This window comes from Citrus sinensis, chromosome 4, assembly GCF_022201045.2.
Source record: "Citrus sinensis cultivar Valencia sweet orange chromosome 4, DVS_A1.0, whole genome shotgun sequence".
NCBI lineage: Eukaryota > Viridiplantae > Streptophyta > Magnoliopsida > Sapindales > Rutaceae > Citrus > Citrus sinensis.
The window spans coordinates 28964138-28990058 of record NC_068559.1 but is presented as its reverse complement, the minus strand read 5'-3'; the positions used below and the strand labels follow the sequence as shown (position 1 = coordinate 28990058).

General features: G+C 34.9%; 4 protein-coding genes, 1 non-coding gene and 1 pseudogene across 6 annotated transcripts; 2 read left to right on the top strand and 4 right to left on the bottom strand.

Annotated features, from left to right (window-relative positions):
• Positions 1 to 45: 45 nt before the first annotated feature.
• Positions 46 to 7008, bottom strand: LOC102629110 (phenylacetaldehyde reductase-like). 2 transcript variants are annotated; one of them, XM_006482857.4, is made up of 12 exons: positions 6733 to 7008; positions 5348 to 5514; positions 5036 to 5227; positions 4797 to 4959; positions 4509 to 4694; positions 4319 to 4404; positions 2308 to 2434; positions 1441 to 1607; positions 1126 to 1317; positions 862 to 1024; positions 546 to 729; positions 46 to 440 (listed from the first exon to the last, which is right to left on the bottom strand). In XM_006482857.4, exons 1-12 carry the CDS (start codon positions 6920 to 6922, stop codon positions 305 to 307), a joined length of 1953 nt encoding a protein of 650 aa, XP_006482920.1. In that variant the 5' UTR covers positions 6923 to 7008; the 3' UTR covers positions 46 to 304. The 2 variants fall into 2 exon arrangements, with proteins under 2 accessions (XP_006482920.1, XP_006482919.1); XM_006482856.4 differs by lacking the exons at positions 4319 to 4404; positions 4509 to 4694; positions 4797 to 4959; ... (1 more) ...; positions 5348 to 5514; positions 6733 to 7008 and adding an exon at positions 2716 to 2875 and having other exon boundaries at positions 2308 to 2446.
• A 1855-nt stretch (positions 7009 to 8863) lies between these two features.
• On the bottom strand, positions 8864 to 11176 carry LOC102629773 (phenylacetaldehyde reductase-like). Its single transcript, XM_006482858.4, has 6 exons — positions 11009 to 11176; positions 10336 to 10502; positions 9914 to 10105; positions 9549 to 9711; positions 9247 to 9430; positions 8864 to 9168 (listed from the first exon to the last, which is right to left on the bottom strand). The coding sequence occupies exons 1-6, from the start codon at positions 11124 to 11126 to the stop codon at positions 9027 to 9029; spliced, it is 966 nt and encodes a 321-aa protein (XP_006482921.1). The 5' UTR covers positions 11127 to 11176; the 3' UTR covers positions 8864 to 9026.
• Positions 11177 to 15531: 4355 nt separating this feature from the next.
• LOC102611304 (receptor-like protein EIX2) lies at positions 15532 to 18876 on the top strand (annotated as a pseudogene).
• Positions 18877 to 18970: 94 nt separating this feature from the next.
• On the top strand, positions 18971 to 21448 carry LOC102630259 (uncharacterized). Its single transcript, XM_006482860.3, has 5 exons — positions 18971 to 19392; positions 20064 to 20141; positions 20365 to 20464; positions 20657 to 20799; positions 21073 to 21448. The coding sequence occupies exons 1-5, from the start codon at positions 19087 to 19089 to the stop codon at positions 21286 to 21288; spliced, it is 843 nt and encodes a 280-aa protein (XP_006482923.1). The 5' UTR covers positions 18971 to 19086; the 3' UTR covers positions 21289 to 21448.
• On the bottom strand, positions 21395 to 21466 carry TRNAG-UCC (transfer RNA glycine (anticodon UCC)). Its single transcript has one exon. It is a non-coding gene; the product is annotated as a tRNA-Gly (tRNA).
• A 592-nt stretch (positions 21467 to 22058) lies between these two features.
• LOC102630560 (RNA polymerase sigma factor sigD, chloroplastic) lies at positions 22059 to 24243 on the bottom strand. Its single transcript, XM_006482861.4, has 5 exons — positions 23713 to 24243; positions 23192 to 23422; positions 22978 to 23118; positions 22635 to 22835; positions 22059 to 22523 (listed from the first exon to the last, which is right to left on the bottom strand). Exons 1-5 carry the CDS (start codon positions 24169 to 24171, stop codon positions 22245 to 22247), a joined length of 1311 nt encoding a protein of 436 aa, XP_006482924.1. The 5' UTR covers positions 24172 to 24243; the 3' UTR covers positions 22059 to 22244.
• Positions 24244 to 25921: the final 1678 nt, after the last annotated feature.

Genomic DNA, 25921 nt, shown 5'->3' with positions numbered 1-25921 from the left:
TTATTATTCTTAACAAACATTCAAGATATAATTATAAATAAAAAATTATTATATTAAATAAAACTTTATTATTATACTAGCCCGGTCAAAATAATTATGTATTGTAACTAAAATCCATCTTAGTGCACAAATAGTTAACAAGCCTCTCAGTAATATAAACACGAATAAAGGGTGTATGTAAATTAGCTATAAGCCAATACACACATGCAGCTGAAAATATATGAGGTGTTCAGAATAGGTGGTGCATGAATACATTTATTTCCAGTGGCAATTGGCAAATGCTTTGCATCATTCAGCAGCAAATTCAGGAAAGGAAGCCCTTCTCCATTAAGCTTTCAATACAGCCCCTAACTCCAACCTCCCAAGGCGTAAAATTGATGCCTAAACTTTTTGCTCTCTCTTGAGAAACCTTAATTGTTGGCTGGTACTTCTCTTCCAATCTGCCATTAGTAAACAGATATACGTTTTGTCTTATGTTTATGTTACTGGGAAAAAGGCATACTTGTAAGTTATAATAGTTATGAATATAATGCTACTGAACATACTTCCCAGAACGCAGCAGTGTAGGATAATGTTCACGCAGAAACTTGAGAATATCAGAATGCTGTGCTACACTTCCAGCTAACAAATATCTGCCACTAGCCTTGGGAACCTCAAGAGCTCGAATATGTGCATACACAACATCTCTAATTTCAACAAATATGTAAGGGAAAGCGAAGGATTGATCACCTGATCATTCAAAATTAAAACCTCAGCCTTTGTAATTGACTTGTTAAAAACCAAATGGTGTGGGAAGAGAAAATATCAACCATTATTCATAAATCATAATCCTGTCCTGTATGGCAGCTGAATATATATTACCATTTATGAGGTTCAGAATCACCTCTGCACCAAAATTAAGGATTGGCTGAAAGAAAGGACCAATCACTGTTCCTGGATGTATTGCAACCAAATCAATGCCATTCTCTTTTGCAAACTTCCAAGCAGCCTCTTCAGCTAAGGTCTTTGCAAGAGAATACCACTCCTGAAAGAAAGCTAATGGGTAAAGAGAGAAGAAAAGAAAATTTAAAGAAATCTAACAGCATGACGTAAATACTAAGAAATCGTAAAATTCAATTTACACACTTTATTCTCCTTGCAAAGAACTGGATTTGAAAACCAGGTTTCATCAATTACGACATCAGGGGTCATAGGAGTTTCATTTAGTAACATTGCACCAATAGAAGAGGTTAAGACTACTCTCTTGATTGAATGGACTTTTGCACATGATCTAAGAACATTAAGTGTTCCCATGACTGCTGGATCAACAATATCTGCCTGAAAATATTGCAAGAGAATTTGAAAGCAGCTATCATACGGACAGAGACAATTGCATTGAACTGTACCATCAATTATATTGCAGGAAAGCTAAAACAAATGTTTTAACTTAATGAGAAAAACCTGAGGGTTATCGCTCGAGAAAATCACAGGGGATGCTGTATGGAAAACACCATCACATCCATCAACTGCTGAATCAAAAGATCCTTCTTCCAACAAGTTTGCCTTGAATAAATGGAGCCTTTCCGTTGCTCCATCAAGTTCCCGCAAGTGTTCTGTCTTGGGGCTATCTATGGGGTACATATAATATCAGAACTCGTACGTCCAATGAGGTTTACCAGTATATTGAATCTATTTCTGAAAGTGGAAAATATTTTGAGTGCCAGGAGAATTAATTACAGTCATTTATAATTCAAAATTATCAACGGCCTTAATTCTGAGGGAGAACATAAATAAATATACAAACACAAGGAAAAAACGAACTAATAGAAATGATATTCTCTTCACTGTTGTCAATTATAAGTGGTTGGGTGGTCGGTAAATATTAGCCATCAAGTGGGTGTCTACCAATTATTTAGTTGCTCTGCTTCAAATTTATAAGAAGCCTAACAGTCCACTGCTAAAAATAAAATTTAGGAAGGACAAATGCTACATTTTTTAAGTAGCATCTTAATCTTTAAATGTGGTAATATTCATTAATTAGATGATAGAATATCCTGAAGAGTAATTTGAAAACTCTTCCATTCTTAAAAATGATGCCTTAAAGGCTTAAAGAGAAAAATAACAGCAAATAAATCTTCACCATCAAATATTAAGAACGCCAAATTTTATTAGATCCTCAAAAATCATGAACAGAAGAAAAAATCTTGTTGGGTCAGATGCACCACGTGACAAATCTCCGACTCCATGGATAGATAAAGAGAGTTAAAAAACAGAAAAAAGAAAAAAGGAAAAAAGAAAAGAAAACTGCTGTGAGAAAGAGATACTGACTTGGGTCACGAACAGTGGCTTTGACAGTGTAACCCCGTTGAAGTAAAAGCTTGACAAGCCATGAAGCTACGAAACCTGAAGCTCCAGTTACACAAACCACCTTCTCTTCTCCTTCTCCACTCATCATCTCTTTCTCTTACTGTGAATTTGTGCCGAAAGAAAAGTCAAGGTAAAGTTTGAGCATTTTATGGCTTATGTTCTGTTAGGAAATTGAGTATCCTCCTAAGATTTCTCCAGGAAATTTATTAAGTAATAAATTAATAAAAAAAAATTAAATAATACAAAATTTACGTTAAAAAATTTAAATTTAAAAAAAAATTACGGTCGTTGTCACAAGATAATTAAAAAAAAATATTTATTATGTAAAAAATTATTACAATCACTCTTTCAAAAATAATTTTTTCTTACCTAATTCTCAAATACACCCCCAAACAAACAATCTCTGAATGAAGAAGAGAAACCAAAGATTGGATGCAAAAACTAAAGATGGGAGCTTCCTTTATATAGCCAAAATCGGCTATTATTTTAATATTTTCTTTATTCTTCTCGTGACTTCTTCAAAACCTTTTTCTTCCTTTCATTTTGGCGTTCCAACCATTATTTGTCAAGATCAACTTTTGCAACATGTTCTTCATTCTTCCTTCTTTTTCTTCCTTGGCGCCTAACCCTTCAACATTTGCTACATCAACACACTTCTAAATGTAGCTTCTAGAAGCTGCAGCCAAATACTTTGACATGTTCATGGTCATTTCATTGTCTATTTAATTTTTTAAGCATCCCGACTAGCATCCCCTTAGTTTTCCTTCTTTTTTTTTTTTTAAATTGTCAGAGCGGCCCTGATGATTTTTTTAATGAGTAATTTCCCAATTGCTTTTTGCTCGTAAATTAACGAAGGTTTAACATTGTTTCTGTCTTATTTAGTTGCAATTTGCTCATTGCAATCTCATTCCTGCCGGCAAAACAAACATAACAAACTTCACCCAATTGCATTTCGCTTTCTCCTTAGAGACTGGCTTATTGGCTTATATTTGCATCTTAAAATCTGCCATGGCCCATGAACAAACACATGGTTTTCTTTTACTTAAAGAACAAGTTATCAAATAAATAAGCCAAGTTAAAATGAACACTGCTACTGAAACATACTATTCCTGAGGTTCAAAGAAGGGCAATATTCACGCAAAATCTTCAGAACTTAATAACGCTAAAATGCATCTGCAATTAGCTGCAGGAATCTCAGGAGCTGAGCTTGAATGTGCGCATATATGAAATCTCTAACATTAGCAATTCTATAGGGCAGGGGAATGTTTGAACTCATGCATTTTGAAAAACTCAGACACTGGGGCAAAACTAATGTAATTCAGGTACGGGATATACAGACACAGAAGCCGAAGCAAGATGTCGCAGGCCATTCAGGTGATGAGGTATTTTTTTTTAAAACCTGAATTAGGGTCTTTTAACAAAAATTTCATTAATTGCACTGTCATGCTTGTAAAATATCCATGATTTCGTTTTCGGAAGGTCTTCAAAACCACTTAAATTCTCACCTTTTAAGACAATGCTTTAGATTTGCTCTAGATGTGCTAAGGAGGAAGATTATTTATCTCGACACATTTACAAATTAGAATCTTCTTAACTATACTAGGCTCTCATAGCTTGACATTATGCAGCAGTTTATCATCATAAAACTGGCAGATATTACTATGAAAGCAAATTGTTTGCTTTCAAATGTGCCACACTATTGTATAATAATAATATTTCCTATAAATAGTCCAGGATCTTGTGGACAGCTTGATGAACACCTGGTCACGTCTTGCATGATATGATTTTGCAATGATTGCTGTATCGGGTGGATTATCAATCATTTGAACACAGCTGAAAAAGTAATAGAAGTTCAAATTTTTTAGAGGTGGCGAAAGAAACCAAATACGCAACTACTCTCAATACTTTGCATCATTCAACTACTAAGGAAACCCTTCTCCTTCAAGCTTTCAACAGTATCCCTAACACCAACCTCCCAAGGCGTAAAATTGATGCCTAAACTTTTTGCTCTTTCTTGAGAAACTTTGCATGTGGGCTCATACTTCGCATCAAATCTGCCATCAGTAAACAGATATTATTTTATGTACTTAGAAAAAGCAAACTCTTCAAAAGAAAAAACTTATATGAAAAGCCAACCAAAAAACACAGTGCTGCTGATACATACTTTCCAGCAACCAGCAGAGTAGGATAATGTTCATGCAGAAACTTTAGAATATCATAAAGCTGGACCACGCTTCCAACTAACAAATATCTTCCGTTAGCTGTAGGAACCTCAAGAGCTTGAATTTGTGCATATGCTACATCTCTAATATCAACGAATCTGTAGGGGCTCGGGAAGGATTGAGCACCTGCATTGAGAAAACCTCAACCTCTTTGTAATAAACTTATAAAATTGTGTGAAAGAGCATGATCAATGATATTCATACTTCTCTATTGTAGCTGAATATTACCATTTATGAGGTTCAGAATCACGTCTGCACCAAAGTTAAGGATTGGATGAAAGAAAGGACCAATCACTATTCCTGGATTTATTGCAACCAAATCAATGCCATTCTCTCTTGCAAATTTCCAAGCAGCCTCTTCAGCTAAGGTCTTTGCAAGAGGATACCACTTCTGAAAGAAAATTAAAGTAGATTAACAGGTAAATATCTTGCTGCGATCCTACAGGTGAGTTAAAACATTTACACACCTTATTCTCTTTGCAAAAAACTGAACTTGAAAACCAAGTTTCATCAATTACTACATCAGGGGTCGTAGGATTTCCATTTTGTGTCATTGCAGCCGTGGAAGAGGTTAAGACTACTCTCTTGATTGAATGCACTTTTGCACAAGATCTAAGAACATTAAGTGTTCCCTTTACAGCAGTTTCAACTATATCTGCCTGAATTATGGAAAGAAAGTTCCAAGCAGTTATCATACAGAGTTCTTTTGAACTGTAATATCAAAATTTAATCATATTTAATGAAAGTTAAATTAATGGAAAGTAATTGAGATTATAAACCTGTGGGTTATTGCTCGAAAGAACAACAGGGGATGCTACATGGAAAACACCAACACATCCATCAACAGCAGAATCGAAAGTTCCTTCTTCCAACAAGTTTGCCTTGAATAAATGAAGCCTTTCCTTAGTCCCTTCAAGTTCTCCAAAGTGTTTTGTTCTAGGACTATCTGCGGGTTGTGGGTTTTACACATAAACTAGTAATTTTTTTCTCTCTTTTTTTTTGGGTTGGGGGGGGGGGGGGCGGGGGGGGTTCAGCATCTACCAATATAGTGTAATCTAAGGTCTACTGGTATTGTTGATACATATAGCTCAGAAATTTACTCCTAGATGTTGGAGACATATAGGGACATAGTTAGGATTTCGATCGATTTAAGGCACATTTAAAATCAAATATGATCAGGTGTGAGACTACACATGTGCCAAGCTCCTATTTGGGAAGCTGTGTTGTGGACCCGAAAACCCCCAAGTGGGAGCTTGGCAGCTTGCCATGCACATATTTGTGCTTCATAAGGGGTGTGTAGTAGCACATACACCTGATTAGCACTTTATTTAAAATATAATGCAATTTTGAAACATCACAATTATAAGATTCATTGATAAGAAATTTATTTTATCACAATTGTCCTCATTGACGACTCCTTGATCGGATTTCATGTGTTGAAAACAAGGTAATACAATAAAAAATATCTTTTTCAATGTACACAAAAAGGTTATCACTTAATTTGTTCTTAAAATCTTTTGATAATAGCAAAAATATTCATATAATGCAACACAAAGAGCAAACATGAATACACGATAAAATTAGAGATATTCACACTAGATAAAAGATCATTAGAATAATTGAAAATTAAAATTAGCCAGACTTATAATGTTGAAAGACTAAATAGTTGAAGGAAAGTGCTTTTGATTTACGAGAATTGGGATGAAATCCGTGCGGCTCCTCTCAATTATTTGATAATTAAAGGATGACTGAAACAAACCCTCATAATACTTTTATAAACGCTCAAACCTTTACTCTCACTATTGCAATTTGCAAGTGCAAGAACTCTCCCACTGGTCAAAGTCTCATTGGTAACTGATAAGTCGTTTGAGTGTTGATTAAGGAGTTAAAGCTAAAGGACGAGTGTGAAACAGAAGACAGCCAAGTCCCAACTCGTAACTCACGAGTGAGTGTTTAACCAAATACTTACTTTTAAAGTGAAAGAGCAGAAGCAACAGTTACAAATTACAAATATAGCAAAACTCAAAACATTACATACCAATCAGATAACAACAAAGACCAGAAAAAAATTTAGGAAAGTTCCAAACTTTAACATAAAAAAAAAAAGGATAATTAAATAAAAACATAATAAGTTATTGAGAAACAGAGAGAGAAAGGGACCGACTTGGGTCACGAACGGTGGCGTTGACGGTGTAACCACGTTGAAGTAAAAGCTTGACAAGCCATGAAGCTATGAAACCTGAAGCTCCTGTTACGCACACCACCTTCCCTTCTCCTTCTCCACTCATCATCATCTCTCTTTCTCTGAACGTAAAACTCAGCACAGAGTTTAAGCTTTCATGGCGATAATTCATAGGCCACCCATTTTATTGATCATTTTGTTTCTTCGATGTCTTTATTATCCAATTGCGTCGAGTGCGGTGGTAGTGGGCTCCATGCATTTTTTTTTTTTGGTTGCATTTTCTTAAATAATAATAACCAATTATAAATTCATCTAGAGGTTTCTAATAACTCTGTTTATTTGAATTTTATGAATTAAAATGAATTTTTGTTTTTGGCATAAGAGATAGAAACAAATAAAGCAAAGTTTTTCTAATCGGTTAAAATCTAAAAAAAGTAACAAAATAACTAATTTATGGTTTAAACTTTTAATCATAATAATACATTTTAAGATGAGTAAGTTGTTTTAGTGTTTGTACATCTTCAATCAAATTCAAATAAGGATAGTTAAATTCTAATGAGTTTTTAACAAGATTTTCTTTCTAACGTTGATGATTGAAGCTTTGTGATTTAAATAGGTGAGATGGATTAAGATTCTATTATGATCTAATCTTTTCCAAAGAAAAATTCATTAAGTAATTGGTGGTTAACAAATTAAGAATAAAGATAGTTAAATTGTAATCATATATTAACACTAACGGATAAGTGGCATAAGATCTTTAAAACCTTAGGATAATTGGGATGAAGAAAGAGATAAACATTGAATCTTCATTCTTTATATTCAATAAAAATTAAAAAAAAATTATGGCTAGTGGAAAAAATTGATCATTAAATCAATTAATTGTGTCCAAAATTGGCCAAATTAGCTTACTATTTTTGAGACACCGCCACTTAACCAGTGTAGCAAAATCAACTTAAAAATAGAAGACTAACCACAGCCAACAAAAGATCAAATCTAATTGATTGATTTACTATAAACTCCTTTCATTATTATTATTATTATTATTATTATTTTGATAAAACCCTCTTATTGTCTTTGAAAATTCAAAAATATAAATTATCTTTGAAATTCTATTAAAAAAAAAGAGCGAGAGAGAAGAAGAAATATTATTAAAAAGAGAAATGTAGAGGAGAAAAAAGAAAAAAGATTAAAATTAAACCATGGACAACAAGAGAGAAAATAATAAATAATTTTTAAATTAGTGCTTATATGTTAAAATTTTTGGCCACTCTAATGATTTTATCGGTTCGAATCTAAATTAGTCTGAATCCAATATAATTTTCGGATATTAAATAATTTAATAAAAAAAATTCAACGTGATATCAGTGTCGCCGGAAAATGATTGTTGCATGATGGCCCCACTTGTTTCGTCTAACACAATTCTTCTCTTTGACCCTTTTTCATATGTATTTGCAGAGAAGTTGACAATTGCATGATATAAAATCGAAGATAAAGTCTCATTTTGATTCACGTCTATTACGTGGATTTTGTTTTTGTCATTATTTTATACAAGCCGACAATTTTGACAAACGGAGAGCAGAGATAATAATGCTTTGAGAGGATGAGCATATGACATAAGTCTGTTTCCCTCCTCCTGTTCTCTAAGTAGCATCTTAATTTTTAAATTATTTATACAAATTCGATTAATGGATGGTACATGCAGTATCCCAACTGTTGAAATACAAATTAAAAGTGATAATTTCAACTAAATATACATAAAACTACTAAGTTGAAAACAACAAAATGTGTGTGAGTGGTGGTTTTTCATTTTCCGTTTTTTGTTTCTAATTTCCAAAAATAAAAAACAGCAAAAAAACTGTGTGCGGTTACGTGTTAGAAAACCGAAAAATAAAAAAGCTTTTAAAATTATAATTAAAAGGTCAAGCCATGGAGTGAAGGTATGAAACCTGCAGCTGCAGTTGCACGCACCATCTTCTCTTCAGAATTCGTACCAAATGAAAAGTAAGCTTTTATGGCCTATTTCATTTTATTAGGAAACAAGTGTGGCCGTATTAATTTGTTTTCGTTGTATTTCAATTGAGGGAATAGCAAGTAGGCGATTGCTCAATTAAAATACATGAATAGAACTGCAGTAAATTGAACGAAGATTTGAGCCTCTGAGGCCAAAGTTTAATCAAAATAGTTCATTTGTTGATGCAACATAACTTTTAACGACTACCGACACACCAAACAAACTTGTACAAAAATATCTGATTGCTTCCCCTTTGCTGCTGTTGCTAGAAATGGAGGAAGCCCTTCTCCTTCAAGCTTTCAATAGTGTCCTTAACACTCAGCTCCCAAGGCATGAAGTTAATGCCCAAACTTTTTGCTCTCTCCTGAGAAACATGGTATGTTGGCTCATACTTGTAATCTTCAGATCTAAGGAAAGAAAACCATTCAGAAATTTCCTTATGTAATTGGAAACAGCACTTCAGAATCAATATTACTGTAACATACTTTTCAGGAAGGTGCATAGCAGGGTAATTTTGGCACAAAAAATTGACAACCTCGTTGTCATGTGTTACTCTTCCGACCATCATATATCTGCCATTAGCCATGGGTACCTCAAGAGCTTGAATATGCGCATGTGCGACATCTCTAACATCAACCAGCCGGTAAGGACTGGGGTAAATTGGAGAACCTGCATTCGGGAAACTTCAACAACTTAATAATATCGTATAAAACGTACGATTTGTGTAGAGATGCATCACAAGTTACATACTGATTTTTTGTAATTCTTAATGGTTCCTGAATAATACCTTGTATGAGTTTGAGAATCACCTCCACCGATAAATTAAGATTTGGCTGTAAGAGAGGGCCAAGTACTAGTCCTGGATGTATTGTAACCAAGTCAATCCCATTCTCTTCTGCAAATTTCCAAGCAGCCTGTTCAGCTAAAGTCTTCGAAATTGCATACCAGTGCTGGAAGAAAATCAGAACTAATTACCCAATAATGATGAATAAAAAGATAACGCGTAAACCATCTTCTACGATAATGTTGTTGATAATACAGATGCAACAAGCCAAGCCAAGGTCCAAGGAGGTGCAAAACATGTTGCAGGAAGACAACACGTCTTGCAAGAGACATAAAAATGTTTAGTAATCAGAACACTAGTTGACACACCTTCAACTCCTTGCACACATCTAAATCTGAAAACCACATCTCATCGACTATCACATCTGGGGTGAGAGGAGTTCCAGTGAATAAAGTTGAAACAATTGAAGAAGTCACAACAACTCTCTTGATAGAATCAACTCTTGCACATGATCTAAGAACATTAAGCGTTCCCTTCACTGCAGGGTCAATTATCTCTGCCTGAAATTGATTCATTCATACTTGAAACTTTGTGTTGACTGAAATCAATAAAAAGACATACTGATGAAGATAAAACAAATGAGCAACTATCCAGTTAATTAGTCACAAGATTGGTTGATTTTGGAACTGTTTATTTTGATACATCACACGAAATTGTGTGTGTGTGTGTGTTGGGGGGGGGGGCGGGATCGTGGGGGGAATAACAGAAATGAAGGTCATGGGAAAAACACCTGTGGATCATTGGCAGAAACAACTACAGGGGATGCGGTATGGAAAACGCCTTCACATCCATCAACAGCAGAGTCAAAAGATCCGTCTTCCAGCAAATTTGCCTTGAACAAATGAAGCCTTTCCTCAGCTCCATCGAGTGTAAGTAAGTGTTCTGCATTATGATTATCTGCAGAACATATGAGTAGAACTAGTAAACTTAAGTGTTGTGTCTTAGTAGCCCCCTTGGGGCTAGCTCGGCTGGCTGTGGAAGATCTTTGCACCTGCAGATACGGGAAAGGATTGGTGTTCACTGGTGAGATTTCTCATCACCATCCAAACCTTTATTTTCATTTTTCCTTTTTTTTTTAATGAAGGTGTTCGATCTTGTATTTTTCTAAAAAGGATGCTACTGTTTCTTGAAACAAGTAAAAATTTGATAAATACTACTGTTGATAGCTTTGGCGAAAAGCTTGATATTGGAATTTTTTTACTGCAAATCAAACTCATAGACCTCTCTTGATTGAGCTTGTTGTGGGGGCCGAGGCTTATAAAGTGAACCAAGAACAAGACCAACCAAATTAATTAATCATAGCAAACAAAAGAACTACTAATTAAACCCAGAACAAGAACATGAAAAGATACAACATCATCAAAATTTGGAAAAACTGAAGCTATCGAGAGAGAGAAACTGACTTGGGTCACGCACAGTAGCTTTCACAGTGTAACTTCGTTGAAGTAGAAGCTTCACCAGCCATGAAGCTATGAAACCTGAAGCTCCTGTTACACACACTACCTTTCCTTCTCCACTCATCGGCTCTCTTTTGTGAAATTGTTCTCCTATTACATTTGAAGGAGGATAAAATGACACGTATGCAACGTTCTTTAAAGGGAAATTTTTTTTGTGATGCTGTCCTGCACTCCCACTAGCTCAGCGTGATGGTGATTTGTCATGTGATTGAATGGTAAGTGTTCTTGTCGGACTCAATGATATTTTTAATATTAAATTTAATAAATCTCATATTATTAGTTTCAAGAACCAATAAAATCTCCACATGCAAAGCATTATTAAAATGTCTTACTATTTAAGCATATTGAGGTCACGAGACAATTTCACACAAGTCTCTCTTTTAAAATAGTGGCTAGAGCCAGTGAAGTGGTTTGAACACCCGCAGATGTATTGTAGGGGTTTAATTTTTTTTTTTTTTTGGAATCTCAGAGTTTGAGTGAAGTCAGTTTTTCTTCCAGGATGAGAGTTAAGCATCCTTCGAATATTTAAAAGGATTAAAAATTTGAGCAGTGCCATATCAAAATTGATGTAAACTGATAGAAGTAATTTATATGGTGTAAATATCATGAGCAATAATTCTCTTAAAAAAAATAGTGGCATCCTAAACAGTATTAGGTGGCCATATGATTAAAAAAAAGAAATAAATAAAGGTTTAAGTTGCATGCCCAATATAGAAAGGCTCTAGAAGATTTTAGAATTTTATTTCTTAAATTTGATTTGATGCTTTTCATCTTAGTTAGAGTCAATACTTGTAATGTGGTTTAATATTTTATTTTCATTTTAATTGTGATATATTTTTCCTCTTTTAAGTTAATTTAGAAAGTAAGTTTATTAATTTGAGAAATACATTTATCTTATTATAAATAGAGGAACTTGTCTTATTAAATTAATAAAAAAAAATTATCATTTGGGTTCTTTAAACCTCATGTTTGGACACAACATCATCTATTTTTATTTGTCTTTTGTCAGTTTTAAAAAGATATTTAATTTTAGTACCTTTTTGACAAGGTGTTCTTTTTTCCCAATCTATCCACTTCGAAAAAATCTATCCACTTCCGCTCCGCTTATGTACTAGATCTGTTGAGGAGGTAGATTTGGCAGATTATTAAACTTCAAACTTATTTGCAAGACATCTTTTATTTTTATTTGTTCATTGAGCTATATGCAAGCCTTTCATAGCACGAATGAATTATGAGTTTGAGTTAATGAATCAGCATTGAGCTTATCTTACAATGAGCTGTTCGGTCCATAATTCCATGATGTTGAACATAGAGATCATATTAATCATTCAATGGTTCCTGAATAGAATCAACGATAACAATTAGAGATACAATTTCATTTTTAATGCTTTGCATTTCTTGTCTGCATCATTCAAAGGTTATGGAATCCCTTCTCCTTGAAGCTTTCAACAGTCTCTTTAACACCCACCTCCCAAGGCATGAAGTTGATTCCCAAACTTCTTGCTCTCTTCTTTTAAACCTGGTATGTTGGCTCAAACTTGTCATCTTCAAATCTGAGATGAGTAAACATAGTTATAGTTTTCTGAAATCAAACTCTTAATAAATTTCTTATTTTCTCCTATACTAAAAACTGTGCATCCTCAGTTTTAACTGAAACTTACTTTCCTGGAAGGTGCAAAGAAGGTTAATCTTCGTGCAAAATCTTCAGAACCTCGTAATCATGTGCTACTCTACCAACAACAGCAAATCTGCCAGTAGCTGTGGGAACTTCTGCAGTCGGAAAACTATAAACAACAACTTAGCAAAATCTTTCAACACGGTCACAGTGTGAGTAGGGAGGTGTCAGAAGTTACAAATTTATTCTAATAATCCTCAATGGTGGTTGCATGATATTACCATTTATGAGTTTCATAATCATCTCCACCGAAAATTTAAGATTTTGCTATAAGAAAGGAACGAACCTATGGGTCATTTGTCGAAATAAATGAAGGACAAGCTGTATGGAAAACACCTTCACATCCATCAACAGCAGAATCAAAAGATCCTTCTTCCAACAAGTTTGCCTTTAACAAAAGAAGCCTTTCCTTAGCTCCATCAAGTTCACGTAAATGATCTGTCTTAGGATCTTCTGTCACATACATGAACAGAACCAGTAAACAGAGTTCATCTCAGGTAGCTTATGTGATTGGATGCTACTTCTTGGATTTCAACATGAAGATTGGACCCTTTTGTAAAAGTGAAAAGTCCTGAGTGTTGATTAATTTATAGAACTGACTCTAAAAATTATATTGTCAATTTATAGCAGCAGCCGTATTAATTAATGACCGTATTCAGTCCAAAAGAATTTAATTGAGGTGTTTTATGAACTGAATAGCAAACGCAAGAACGATCTCATGATATTCTCAGAGGGATGCTCCTTTCTATCAAAATCAAGTAAGAATTTAAAATTTTATCGACTGCCTTGGCCATTGATCTTAATCAAACTCACTTAGATAGCGAGGTAAACAATGGAAGCAGCTCGCTCGTACCCAAGAAATGCCGCAAACAAAGTGCGAAACAACAAGGATGAACAAAGGAAGGAGCGCCGCTTGCACCCAATTAGTGGTCATAGGCCAGCCAAGGTCGGGTGAGCAAGACCGATTGTATAAGCGCTAAGCTTTGCTTATCCGTTTACCGGCTAACTACATTCGTTTGCCAGCCTTTTTTTTATTTCATAATCAAACCCGCAGCCTTCACTTTTTTTCCTTTTTAACAATTATAAACCACAACGGAAAGGCAAGAGCAGCCAAAACTAAAGAATTACCAAAACCCAGAATTAGCACTTGCAAAATTGACAAAATAACAGAAGTGGGAAGGAGGGAAAGAGACCGACTTGGGTCACCAACAGCTGCATTGACTCTGTAACCACGTGGAAGTAAAGGCTTCACGGCAGATGAAGCTAGCTATAACCTGCAGCTCCTGTTACACACAGCACCTCCCCTTCTTCACTCATTCTCGTGTCAAAGGATAAGTTTGGGCTTTGAACACTTCGGAGCTCCACATTCCACTTCATTATTTGACCTTTAATTTAAAATAATAATATTAATAGGATCAATAAAACACTCGCATGTATAATGAGCGTGGCGTTAGACCTCTCTAGTTTCTTTAATATTTTTTGGAATTTCAAGAAAGGCAAAACGTGACAGTAATGCAATGTGTTTTCTTAATTATAATAAATTTCACCCAAGATTCGTTGCGCAATTTTATGCGGCCATTTTATGACAGCTATTTTTTTGTTATTCAATTGTCCCCTCACTTGAATTATTGATAAGGATCAGAAACAATTTCTACCTGTTGCAATAGGATTGGTCAGAAATGGAGGAAGCCCCGTTTCTTTCAAGCTTTCAATGGTGTCTTTAAGACTCAGCTCCCAAGCCACAAAGGTAATCCCCAAAGTTATTGCCAGACAAATCAAAAAAAAAAAAAAAAGAACTTCTAAACGGAGACTACATGCTGGCTTGGTTCTCGAACAGTAGCTTTAACAATGTAAGCACGTTGGAGTAAGAGATTGACAAGCCATGAAGCTATGAAACCTGAAGCGCCTGTTATACATACCACCTTATTCCTTTTCTCCTCCTCTACGCAAGGAAATATTATATGGCATTTTAGGTTGTTTTCATAGTTTAATTTTTGTTACACAGAATATATCATTAAGCCTTAATTAAATTTGTATCGAAAATAACATGTAAAATATTTTAGTTTCGTGCTATTTGCTATTAAGACCAAATTGACGGCCGGCGCCTGGGCCGGGCATGTAATTTTAAACCAAATTGTTCGCTTGACTTTTTAGAAACCTTTTTTTTTTCTTAGTTTATAAATCTCTTTTGTTTGTACACTGATCAAGATGTGGAATATTTCGATTAAATAAGATTAATTACCAACAATTTTCAACGGTCAACTGGACATCAACTTCTCCATTTATGTAATATATATGCACAACCTTATCAAGTCTAATCTAAAAAACATGAGCACTTCTTTTGACTTGGTTTGTTTGTAAATTATTTCTTCCTTCTTTTTCAAAAAAAAAAAAAAATCATTCCCTTTGTGTTAATTTCGCATTATCCCCTATAAAATAAAATTTTTAAAATATTCTCAAATTATTGTAAACCTCAACTTACCACAATTTTTCTTAATCAAACAACAAAATTTTTATTAACCCTTCCATCTCCATTTTTCCCTCATTTTTTGAACAAAAATAAAGATGAAATTGAAGATTTTCAATAATTTAGGAAGTATTTTGAAGATTTTCATTTTAGGAGGGCGCAATCCGAAACTTACCATTTCCTTTATAAATAAAGCAACCTTTGACTTGTATAGTTGTATGTAACATAATCAAAATTTCTTGGAAATTCAAGGATATGAAGACATAATTTACATATATAAAGATATTGAGCTGGTCCTTGGTTTGAGAAAATTGAACCTTGAGAGTGCCTAACATGGGGAGATTGTCAGTTCTTGGATTGATGTTAACAATGTTATGTGCCATAACAAGTGACTATGCTAGTTATGGTGCATCCCGCTTCTCAAATTGTTCTGAGAATGATTTAGATGCTCTCATTGACTTCAAAAACGGCCTTGAAGATCCTGAAAGCCGGCTAGCGTCATGGAAAGGAAGCAACTGCTGTCAATGGCATGGAATTGGCTGTGATGGTGATACCGGAGCTATTGTTGCCATCAACCTTGGCAACCCGTATCATGTAGTTAACTCTGATTCTTCCGGCAGGTATGGATTCTGGAACTTAAGTGGGGAGCTTAGACCTTCATTGATAAAACTCAAGTCTTTTTGGAATATTTAGACTTGAGTTTCAACACATTTAATGATATACCAATTCCTGAATTCTTGGGATCATTGGAAAATTTGCAGTATCTAAAACTGTCAGAAGCTGGTTTTACAGGTGTTGTTCCTTCAAGTTTGGGAAATTTACATAGACTGCAATATTTTGATGTTTCTGCTGAACTTTTTGCTTTAAGTGCTGACAGTCTAGACTGGTTAACTGGTCTTGTTTCTCTAAAGCATCTTGCAATGAATCGCGTTGACCTTTCATTGGTAGGATCTGAATGGCTTGGGATTCTGAAAAACCTTCCTAATTTAACCGAGTTGCATCTTTCGGTTTGTGGCCTTACCGGGTCCATCACATCTATTACTCCTGTTAATTTGACTTCCCCTGCCGTTCTAGACCTCAGTCTCAATCACTTCAATTCTTTGTTCCCCAACTGGCTTGTCAATATTAGTACACTTGTTTACGTTGACTTGAGTGATTGTGATCTATATGGAAGAATTCCAATAGGCTTCGGTGAGCTACCTAATCTGCAGTACTTGAGTCTTGCTGGGAACAATAATCTTTCGGGAAGTTGCTCTCAATTGTTCCGTGGAAGCTGGAAAAAGATACAAATCCTCAACTTCGCTTCAAACAAATTACACGGCAAACTCCCTTCTTCCGTAGCGAACATGACCTCTCTCACAAATTTTGATCTGTTTGATAAGAAAGTTGAGGGTGGCATTCCAAGCTCCATTGCTAGACTCTGCTACTTAAAAGAATTTGATTTGTCTGGCAATAACTTGACTGGTAGCTTGCCTGAAATCCTACAAGGGACCGACCTCTGTGTTTCTTCTAATAGTCCTCTGCCTAGTTTGATATCCATGAGATTAGGCAACAACCATTTGAAGGGAAAATTGCCTGAGTGGTTGAGTCGACTTGAAAATCTTGTTGAACTCACTCTGAGTTATAATTTACTTCAAGGTCCCATCCCTGCTTCTCTGGGAAATCTGAAGAACCTTACTAACTCGAATCTTCCAGGGAATCAACTAAACGGAACTCTCCCCGAAACTCTGGGAAGTCTTCCTGAGTTGTCTGTCTTGGATGTTTCTTCAAATTCTTTAACTGGTATAATCTCAGAAATCCATTTTTCAAGGTTAAGTAAACTGAAAATCTTGGGATTGTCTTCAAATTCCTTCATTTTGAATATCAGTTCCAGTTGGATCCCTCCATTCCAGGTCCAAAGTCTTAATTTGCGTTCGTGCCAATTAGGTCCCTCGTTTCCTTCTTGGATTAAAACTCAACAGGAGGTCTCTTTTCTTGATTTTTCAAATGCTAGCATCTCAGGTCCCATACCCAACTGGTTTTGGGATATTTCTAGCAATTTGTCATTGCTAAATGTTTCTTTGAATCAACTACAAGGTCAGCTACCCAATCGTTTAAATATAGCTCCATTTGCAGATGTTGATTTCAGATCCAACCTTCTTGAAGGACCCATTCCTCTTCCTATTGTCGAGATTGAGTTACTAGACCTTTCCAACAATCACTTCTCAGGTCCAATCCCACAAAACATAAGTGGATCCATGCCAAACTTGATCTTTCTCTCTGTGTCAGGTAACCGGTTGACAGGAGAAATTCCAGGCTCTATTGGAGAAATGCAATTGCATCAAGTCATTGATCTTTCCAGGAACAGTATTTCTGGAAGCATTCCTTCTAGCATAGGGAATTGTACTTTCCTGAAAGTTCTGGACCTCAGTTATAGCAGTTTGTCAGGGGTGATACCAGCATCACTGGGTCAATTAACTCAGCTTCAATCTTTGCACCTAAACAACAACAAACTCACAGGAAACCTCCCATCATCTTTTCAGAACTTAACAAGTATGGAAACCTTAGATCTTGGAAACAACAGCTTTTCGGGTAACATTCCATCATTGCTTGGAGATGGCTTTGTAGGCCTCAGGATTCTTAGCTTAAGGTCAAATGCATTTTCTGGAGAAATTCCCTCCAAGCTTTCAAATTTAAGTTCACTGCAAGTGCTAGACCTGGCAGAAAACAATTTGACAGGCAGCATTCCTGGAAGCTTGGGTGATCTTAAGGCCATGGCTCACGTTCAAAATATAGTCAAATACCTTCTCTTTGGAAGATACAGAGGGATTTACTATGAAGAAAACTTGGTTATCAACACAAAAGGGCAGCAGCAAAGATACACCAAGACTCTTTCACTTGTCACCAGCATAGACCTCTCCGGAAACAATTTACATGGAGACTTTCCCACACAGTTAACAAAACTTGTAGGCTTGGTGGTCCTGAACTTATCAAGAAACCACATCGGTGGCCAAATTCCTGAAAATATTTCAGGTTTGCATCAACTGGCATCTCTTGACCTCTCAAGCAATAATCTCTCAGGTGGAATTCCTTCAAGCCTGTCTTCACTATCATTTCTGGGTTATATAAACTTATCGAGGAATCAGCTCTCGGGCAAGATCCCTTTCGAGGGTCACATGACTACTTTTGATGCATCATCTTTTGCTGGGAATCCTGGTCTCTGTGGAGATCCACTTCCTGTGAAGTGTCAAGATGATGAATCAGATAAAGGAGGGAATGTCGTTGAAGATGATAATGAAGATGAATTCATAAACAAATGGTTTTACTTCAGTCTTGGCTTGGGATTTGCAGCTGGAATTATTGTTCCCATGTTCATTTTTTCAATCAAAAAACCTTGTAGTGATGCTTACTTTAAATTTGTGGACAAAATTGTTGATAGATTGTCATAATGTCCAGGCAATCCATCTATTCGCATGGATCGTTTTTTATAAGTCGTTTAATTTTCTTTGAAGTTTATACCATAAGAATCAATTCTTAATTACTCCATTTGTGTGTAAATCTTTGAATTTGTGAAATGATTCTGAATTTATTGTACAAACAATTTACGCATCTCATCAGAAAATCACATTTTTAATTGAAAATTAATGTTTATTTTGATTATTTAATCCAATGACCATCGGTAACACAATTTGTCATTTTCTTTTTAAACACACAGAATTCATAATTCAATTTTTGATGTCGGAAGAGTTGTTCTCCACGCGAGCCACCTTACTCGCGCGAGCGTGAACTCAACTCCCTTGGCAGATTACCGTTATTAACCGCTACCGCCAATAAACAACTACCACATCTCAACTCAATGGGGAATTAATAAAATAATATATCAATAATATCTCTTTCTCTTCCATGGCTCTCTTCGCTTCAATATTGTCAACTCCCGTCTCTGCATCGGTACCAATCGGTCGCCGTTTAATCAACGGCCGAAGTCATTCGCGTCTATTTGCTTCACTTAGCCCGTCTGAATCATCACCATCAACTCCAGCTACAGCGTCTTCGAATAATGAAACCGCTGTAAGCTCTAGAACTCCGCCATCGAAACCCTTTGCCGAGTCCTCTCGACAGCACGATCCAAGCTTCAAATATGCGCGGGCGAACCCAGCTGGCGACTCACCTCTTGGGTTCTTCAGGTCCATTGAGTCGAACATTGAAAGGGTAAACCATATTTTTTTAGTTTGCTTTGCTTGATTTACTGCTTTGTTTATGTGATATAGGTGGGTTTTCCTTGTTTTTTTCCCTTTTTTTTTCCTGTGTTTCATTTTTTATTAGTGAATTATGAGCTTTAAGTAGTTGATCGCTTCTCAACATGTAAGAATTTCGAATATATTTATATATTATGTATGTTTCGTAATTGACCCAGATAGAGTTTACCGGTGGGATTGAGAAAATTCGGGGAAATTTTGGTAATTTTGGATAGGTTGTTTGAAATTAAGAAGTACTGGGATGATCAATCTAGAAAATTTGGCATATCATACCTCTTCAGGGCGTTAATAACTTTTGCATCTGATATTTGACAGATTGCAGAGTGGTGAATAATTTCCTTTGATTCATGAAAAAATATATGCATTAGAGCTATGTTTTGCATGAGTATTCGGTCATAGAGATTAGGAGGTCATTGGGCAGACAATCTATCCATGTCTTATTCTTGAGCATGCTTGAGATTTTTTTTTTTTTTTAAGCCATTCACATTAGGCAGGAGGTGGACGTGATCATGTTTTTTGAGTCAAGTCGACTAATTGCGTGCTTCGGTTATATCTATAAGATACTTCTTTCAACTTTAATCTACTGTCATAAAATAATATTTTTGCTTTTCCATCATTGTGCAGCTAATTTTTGACTTCCGCTTCTTGGCTCTTCTGGCTGTTGGAGGTTCATTGGCTGGTTCATTGCTGTGCTTTCTAAATGTGAGTTCTTGTCTTCAATATTGAGCTTCTCATGTTCAACCAAAGGGGAGAAAAAAAAGCTATAATGCTTATCATTTGAAGAACTGAAAATAATTTATTAGAGTTTTGCAATGAAATATAGTTGCTTAGTTAAGATGACCTGATATAACTGCAAATAGAGCAAGAATTTTATATCATTCTGTCGGTCATAGACACATAGGCTGACCACTACTGATCAATGCAGGGTTGTATTTATATTGTCGATGCATACAAAGTTTACTGGACAAGCTGTGTCAAAGGGGTTCACACGGGCAAGATGGTTCTTCGATTGGTTGAAGCTATTGGTGAGAATCTCGAGTCCATTTGAAAACCCCTTTTTATCTTGTCAAAATATCTGTGAGGGTACTTCTCACGTGTTAATCATATCAAAATTCATTAGTGACAACAATTTGAAAAAAGTTGTACTACTTTACAAGTGTAGTATCTCCAAATGAATGTTTTTATTAACTGATTGAAAAATTTTATTCTCCATGCAGATGTTTATCTTGCTGGGACTGTCATGCTGATATTTGGGATGGGTTTATATGGATTATTTATCAGTAATGTCCCTCCCAATGTGGCTCCTAATGTTGATCGAGCGCTCAAAGGATCTTCCTTGTTCGGAATGTTCTCTTTGAAGGTATTTTTTATTCCCTTCGATTAAAAATCAATTAAAAATCAACTTTTAGCATCTTGTGAAAAGTTATATATCAGTTTCTGTATCTTAAATGCTTACCTGTCAATGCCGATACAGTTCTCCATAATGTACTGATCACAACTCACAAATCATTTATTTGGCCTTGAAACATATGCTTCTTGACAAACTGTTCATTCTGACACATATCACTATTTTCCAGCTGTCCCAATTACACTGCTCAAACTTACCGAATTAACGATTCTTATTGATTCACAGGAGAGGCCAAAATGGATGAAAATCAGCTCACTTGATGAACTGAAGACGAAAGTGGGGCATGTCATTGTCATGATTCTTTTAGTGAAGATGTTTGAAAGGAGCAAGATGGTGACCATAGCCACTGGCATGGATCTGCTAAGTTATTCCGTATGTATATTCTTGTCTTCTGCTTCTTTGTACATCCTTCATCAACTACACAAGCCAGAAGCAGAATAGAGATGTCAACTATTTGCATAATGTAATAAAGTTATAGCATGTGAAATTGCGAACGAACAAACAAACAAAAATAGAGCCAGAAATAGAATATTCTGAAATACAAAATTGCGTTTGCCGGGAGTCGAACCCGGGTCTATTGCTTGGAAGGCAATTATCCTAACCGTTGGACTACAAACGCTGATTGTTAATATGGCTATCTATATATATATATATATATATTAAGTTCAATGACGAAAGTGCGCGGGCCCCAAATGATCTCTCTCTCTATCTGCGTGAGTAATCCTCCATGTTTGTGTGGTCTTCCTTTCTTGCTGGTCTATATTTGCGACAAAAAGAAATGAATCTATAGAAGCTGGAATGGGAAAATATCTGATGACCAAAGCTAAGCTATCAATGGTGTTGAAACTCATGCATGGCTAGTAGCTAAGGTATATAATTTTCATTGACAGCCTTGAGGCCCCATTTAGCCCCAGTGTTGGTAAATAGTAACCAAGAGAATACTATGTATATAATTTTCAAAGGGAAACATTCTCATCTCTTGGTACAAAATATCTATATATATATATATATATTAAGTTCAATGACGAAAGTGCGCGGGCCCCAAATGATCTCTCTCTCTATCTGCGTGAGTAATCCTCCATGTTTGTGTGGTCTTCCTTTCTTGCTGGTCTATATTTGCGACAAAAAGAAATGAATCTATAGAAGCTGGAATGGGAAAATATCTGATGACCAAAGCTAAGCTATCAATGGTGTTGAAACTCATGCATGGCTAGTAGCTAAGGTATATAATTTTCATTGACAGCCTTGAGGCCCCATTTAGCCCCAGTGTTGGTAAATAGTAACCAAGAGAATACTATGTATATAATTTTCAAAGGGAAACATTCTCATCTCTTGGTACAAACTAGCTGTACAATCTGTTATTCCTAACTTCAATGTGTTCATGAATGAAAGAGGATCTATACCATGTACACTTTCAGATTGTTTCGAATATTTGTCTGTTGTAATTTTGTTAATGCAATGCCTCTAATCTGTCTAACTCTTTCCCTTGAAAGAGTTAAAAGTCTTCCTATCTCCTTGCAGGACACTGGGGTCTGTCCATCTAGGCCGAAGTGTAATCTTAATATATCTGCTTCTCTTTCACTTAGTGTCTGGAGAAGCTCCTTCAACTCTTGCTTCATTAGCTGCTTCTGCACCATCTTTTCTGGCATTGTTTCATCTGGACCTGGTATGATATCCTGCGATGGGTTGATAAGTTACTCAATGATGACCAAGTGACAAAGTTATATATCATGAACTAACAGAGCATTTACATTTCATTACTCAGATATAAGATTCAAGAGAGGCACCTGCAGTGTCATGCAACCTGTATCAGTTATAGCTCCATCCAGTGAAATTGGGTGTCTGGTTCTCTCAATAGCAAGCCTCACATTTGAAACATGGATGTTCAGCATTTCAGCAATCTCACTGTCAGTAGGCATTCGCCTTAACCTTCTGCTCAAGACATTGTTAGCTTCAGCAATTTTGGCCACCATCCCAGACATGCTCCCCTACACACAACAAGCTAACCATGCATTCACTAATTACCAGCTTACCTCCCATTACTCTAACAAGGCTACTAGATAATTAATTAAATCTTCTCAATGCGAACAAATTAAGAACAAAATGTTTTATGAAGGCACAGGGTCTCACCGGTAATCTAATAGTTCTAGATTTGTTTGCTATGGTTCTAATAATAGCTTGTTTAATCCACCAGTAAACATAAGTTGACAACTTATATCCTCTCTCTGGATTGAATCTTTTTGCCCCTCGAAGAAGCCCTATGCTCCCTTCCTGCCAATGCCAAAAGATAAATTATTTTAGCTAAGTATTGGAAAGAACACTAAAGTGAAAAATGCGTTGTAACCTGAATGAGATCTTTGAGGCTTAATCCTTTGCCTTGATAACCAGTGGCTATAGAGACAACAAGGCTGCGATAGCTTCGAATGATCCTCTCTTGCGATTCTCTTTCTTTACACAGAATCTTATCCACTTTGCTTTGTTTCATCCCTGTGGCCTTAGCCAACTGCTTTGAGATTGATTCATGTTCTTCAGCTTGTGCAACTGTTTTTCTAGCTTCTTCCAGCTTTGCTCCCTCCTGTCCGATTGCAAAGACTTTGAAATTAGACATCAAATTCAGCAGAATTTCCATCAAAATGAAGCATCAATTCAATCCTCATTTAAAAATAACATTCATTCAATATTCACATTATCTCTTTCCCTGTTGATTAAACCCATTGAATAAAAGTTCAAGCTTCCTAACAATAAAAATTAAAAAAAAAAAAGATTTATAACCAAATTTGGCAACTAAACTATAACCCAATGAATTATAGATGAATGTGAAGTTGAAAATTAAACTACATCAATTGTGAGAAAGATGAAAGATACCTTGAGAGAGTAACAAATTTCAGCCTCCTCACTAGGGGTCAAATACAAATTAGACGTCTTACACTTCACCAAATTATAATCAAGTTCCCCATTTTCTTTATCCAAAAAATCACTCTCTTTCGTCCTTTTCTTTCTCCTGCTTCTCCTCCTCATCATTTTCAACACACTCTCACATTCTCCATCATCAAAGCAAACCTCTTCAGCCCCATTAGCAAATGACACAGCATCTTTGGCAGTACGCACTGCCGCGCTTGCCAATGCCGCGGCATCAGTTGCTGATTCAATGACAGGGTGTAGTGCAAGTGCTTCATTGGTGACTAAGTTAATATTTATATTGTATTTGTTAGAGCAAGAAGATGGAGAAGAGGAGAGTGATGGAGGGGGGAGAGGGTGAAGGGTTTTGAGAGAAGGGAGTGTTGAGTGAGTTGGAGATGAAGACCATATGCTAGTTACGGCCATGCATTAAGATTAAAGAAGATTGCTCTGCCTCTGCCTCTGTGTGCATTTTAATTTGCTGGAGCGGATAAGAGGATGGCAAAGGCTTAATGAAGCTGTGGTCAAAATGCATTGGAGATATTTTTCTTGAAGATGGAGAAGATATTTTGTATTTTTTTTTTTTATTACATGATATTATTGCTCAGATTACAACTCATATTATATGAGAATATAATTGATATGTACAAATCAGACTATAATCGGGATCAATATATATCAATACTAATGGAGCGCTGCCCAAATTTTAACCCTCTTAAATATTCGAGGGATGTCTACTCCTCGCACTGGGGCAAGAAAGCAGACTGCCTTCACTCAATTTTATTTGAGAAAGAAAATACCCCACATGTATTGTGGGGGTTCGAACTGCTGCTCTCCAAGTTGGAGAAGGCCGAGTGGCTTAGATATTTTGTATTTTTGTTGCTGGATAGGTCATCAAAAACTGAAAATAAGATACATAAATACTTAATTCCGAAGGAAATGTTTTAGTTGAAATATCATATAGTAATATTATAAAGTGGCTTTTCAGTGAGCATTCCTGACTTTATTAAATTTAGAGATAAATTAAAAATTAAAAATTTAAATTATAATACTCTATAAAATAACATACAATATATTATAGTCCGTGTTCATTTATTTTTTAATTTGTCTCTAACTTAAATAATTAGAGATCTTTGATTAGATAATTTCTATAGTAATATGTATGATTTTTTTTATTACTTTGAATCACATATAAATATATGATTATGTATATATTACATATGCCTCGATATAGGGCCAATTTAGTAATATTATAATTTTTAAAATAATTGTTATTAACTATACTATAAAAATAATCAATTGTTATAAGAATCAATTAAATATTTGGTAAAAATTATTTTTAAAACTGTCATAATTTTAAAAGCATTAATATGTATTTGGTAAATCTTAATATTAAACTACTATAAAAATGTAAATGATTTAAACATAATATTGAATAAAACTTTTTTACATATTTATAGATACGTATATAAAATATATTTTTATTGTGTGTATACAATAAATATTTAATATTATTAAATTAATTTTGTTTCTTAATATAATAGGTAATAATAATAATAATCTCCTTAAAAGTTAATGATAATGATTTTATTTTCTAATTAATAAGGATAATTTTATATTTTTATAATACATATGAGGATATCTATGGAATTGTAATACGTATAAAAATTTATTATCAAAATTAGATTTTGAAAAGTATACTTTGCTTGCTTTTTAACATTTGTTGTAGCATGTAGGATCGGGAGATTTTATTCAAAATGATTTTTTTTAAAAAATTATTAAATATCAAAATTAATTTTTATCTTTTTAAAATCACTTTTGAATATTCTAAAAGTAATTTTAGAAGGGCCCCTTAGTGATTTATTAAATTTGAAGAGGAAGAAATCATTATAATTATTGTCAAAGATATTCTCATGTTATTAAAGTGAGAATGTCATTAAAATATAAAAAAAATATAAATTTTAATACAATAAAAATAAATATTTTTTGTGTTAATATATTAAAATTTATATTTTATATTTATTAATAGTATCGACACTTTAACAAAATGAAAATATCTTCCTTAAAATAAAAAAAAATACACACACAAAAAAAAATTTCAATTCAAATTGTATTAAAAAAAAAAAAAACTATGTCATTGTAATACGAAGGATATTACATCCACATGCACTTCTCT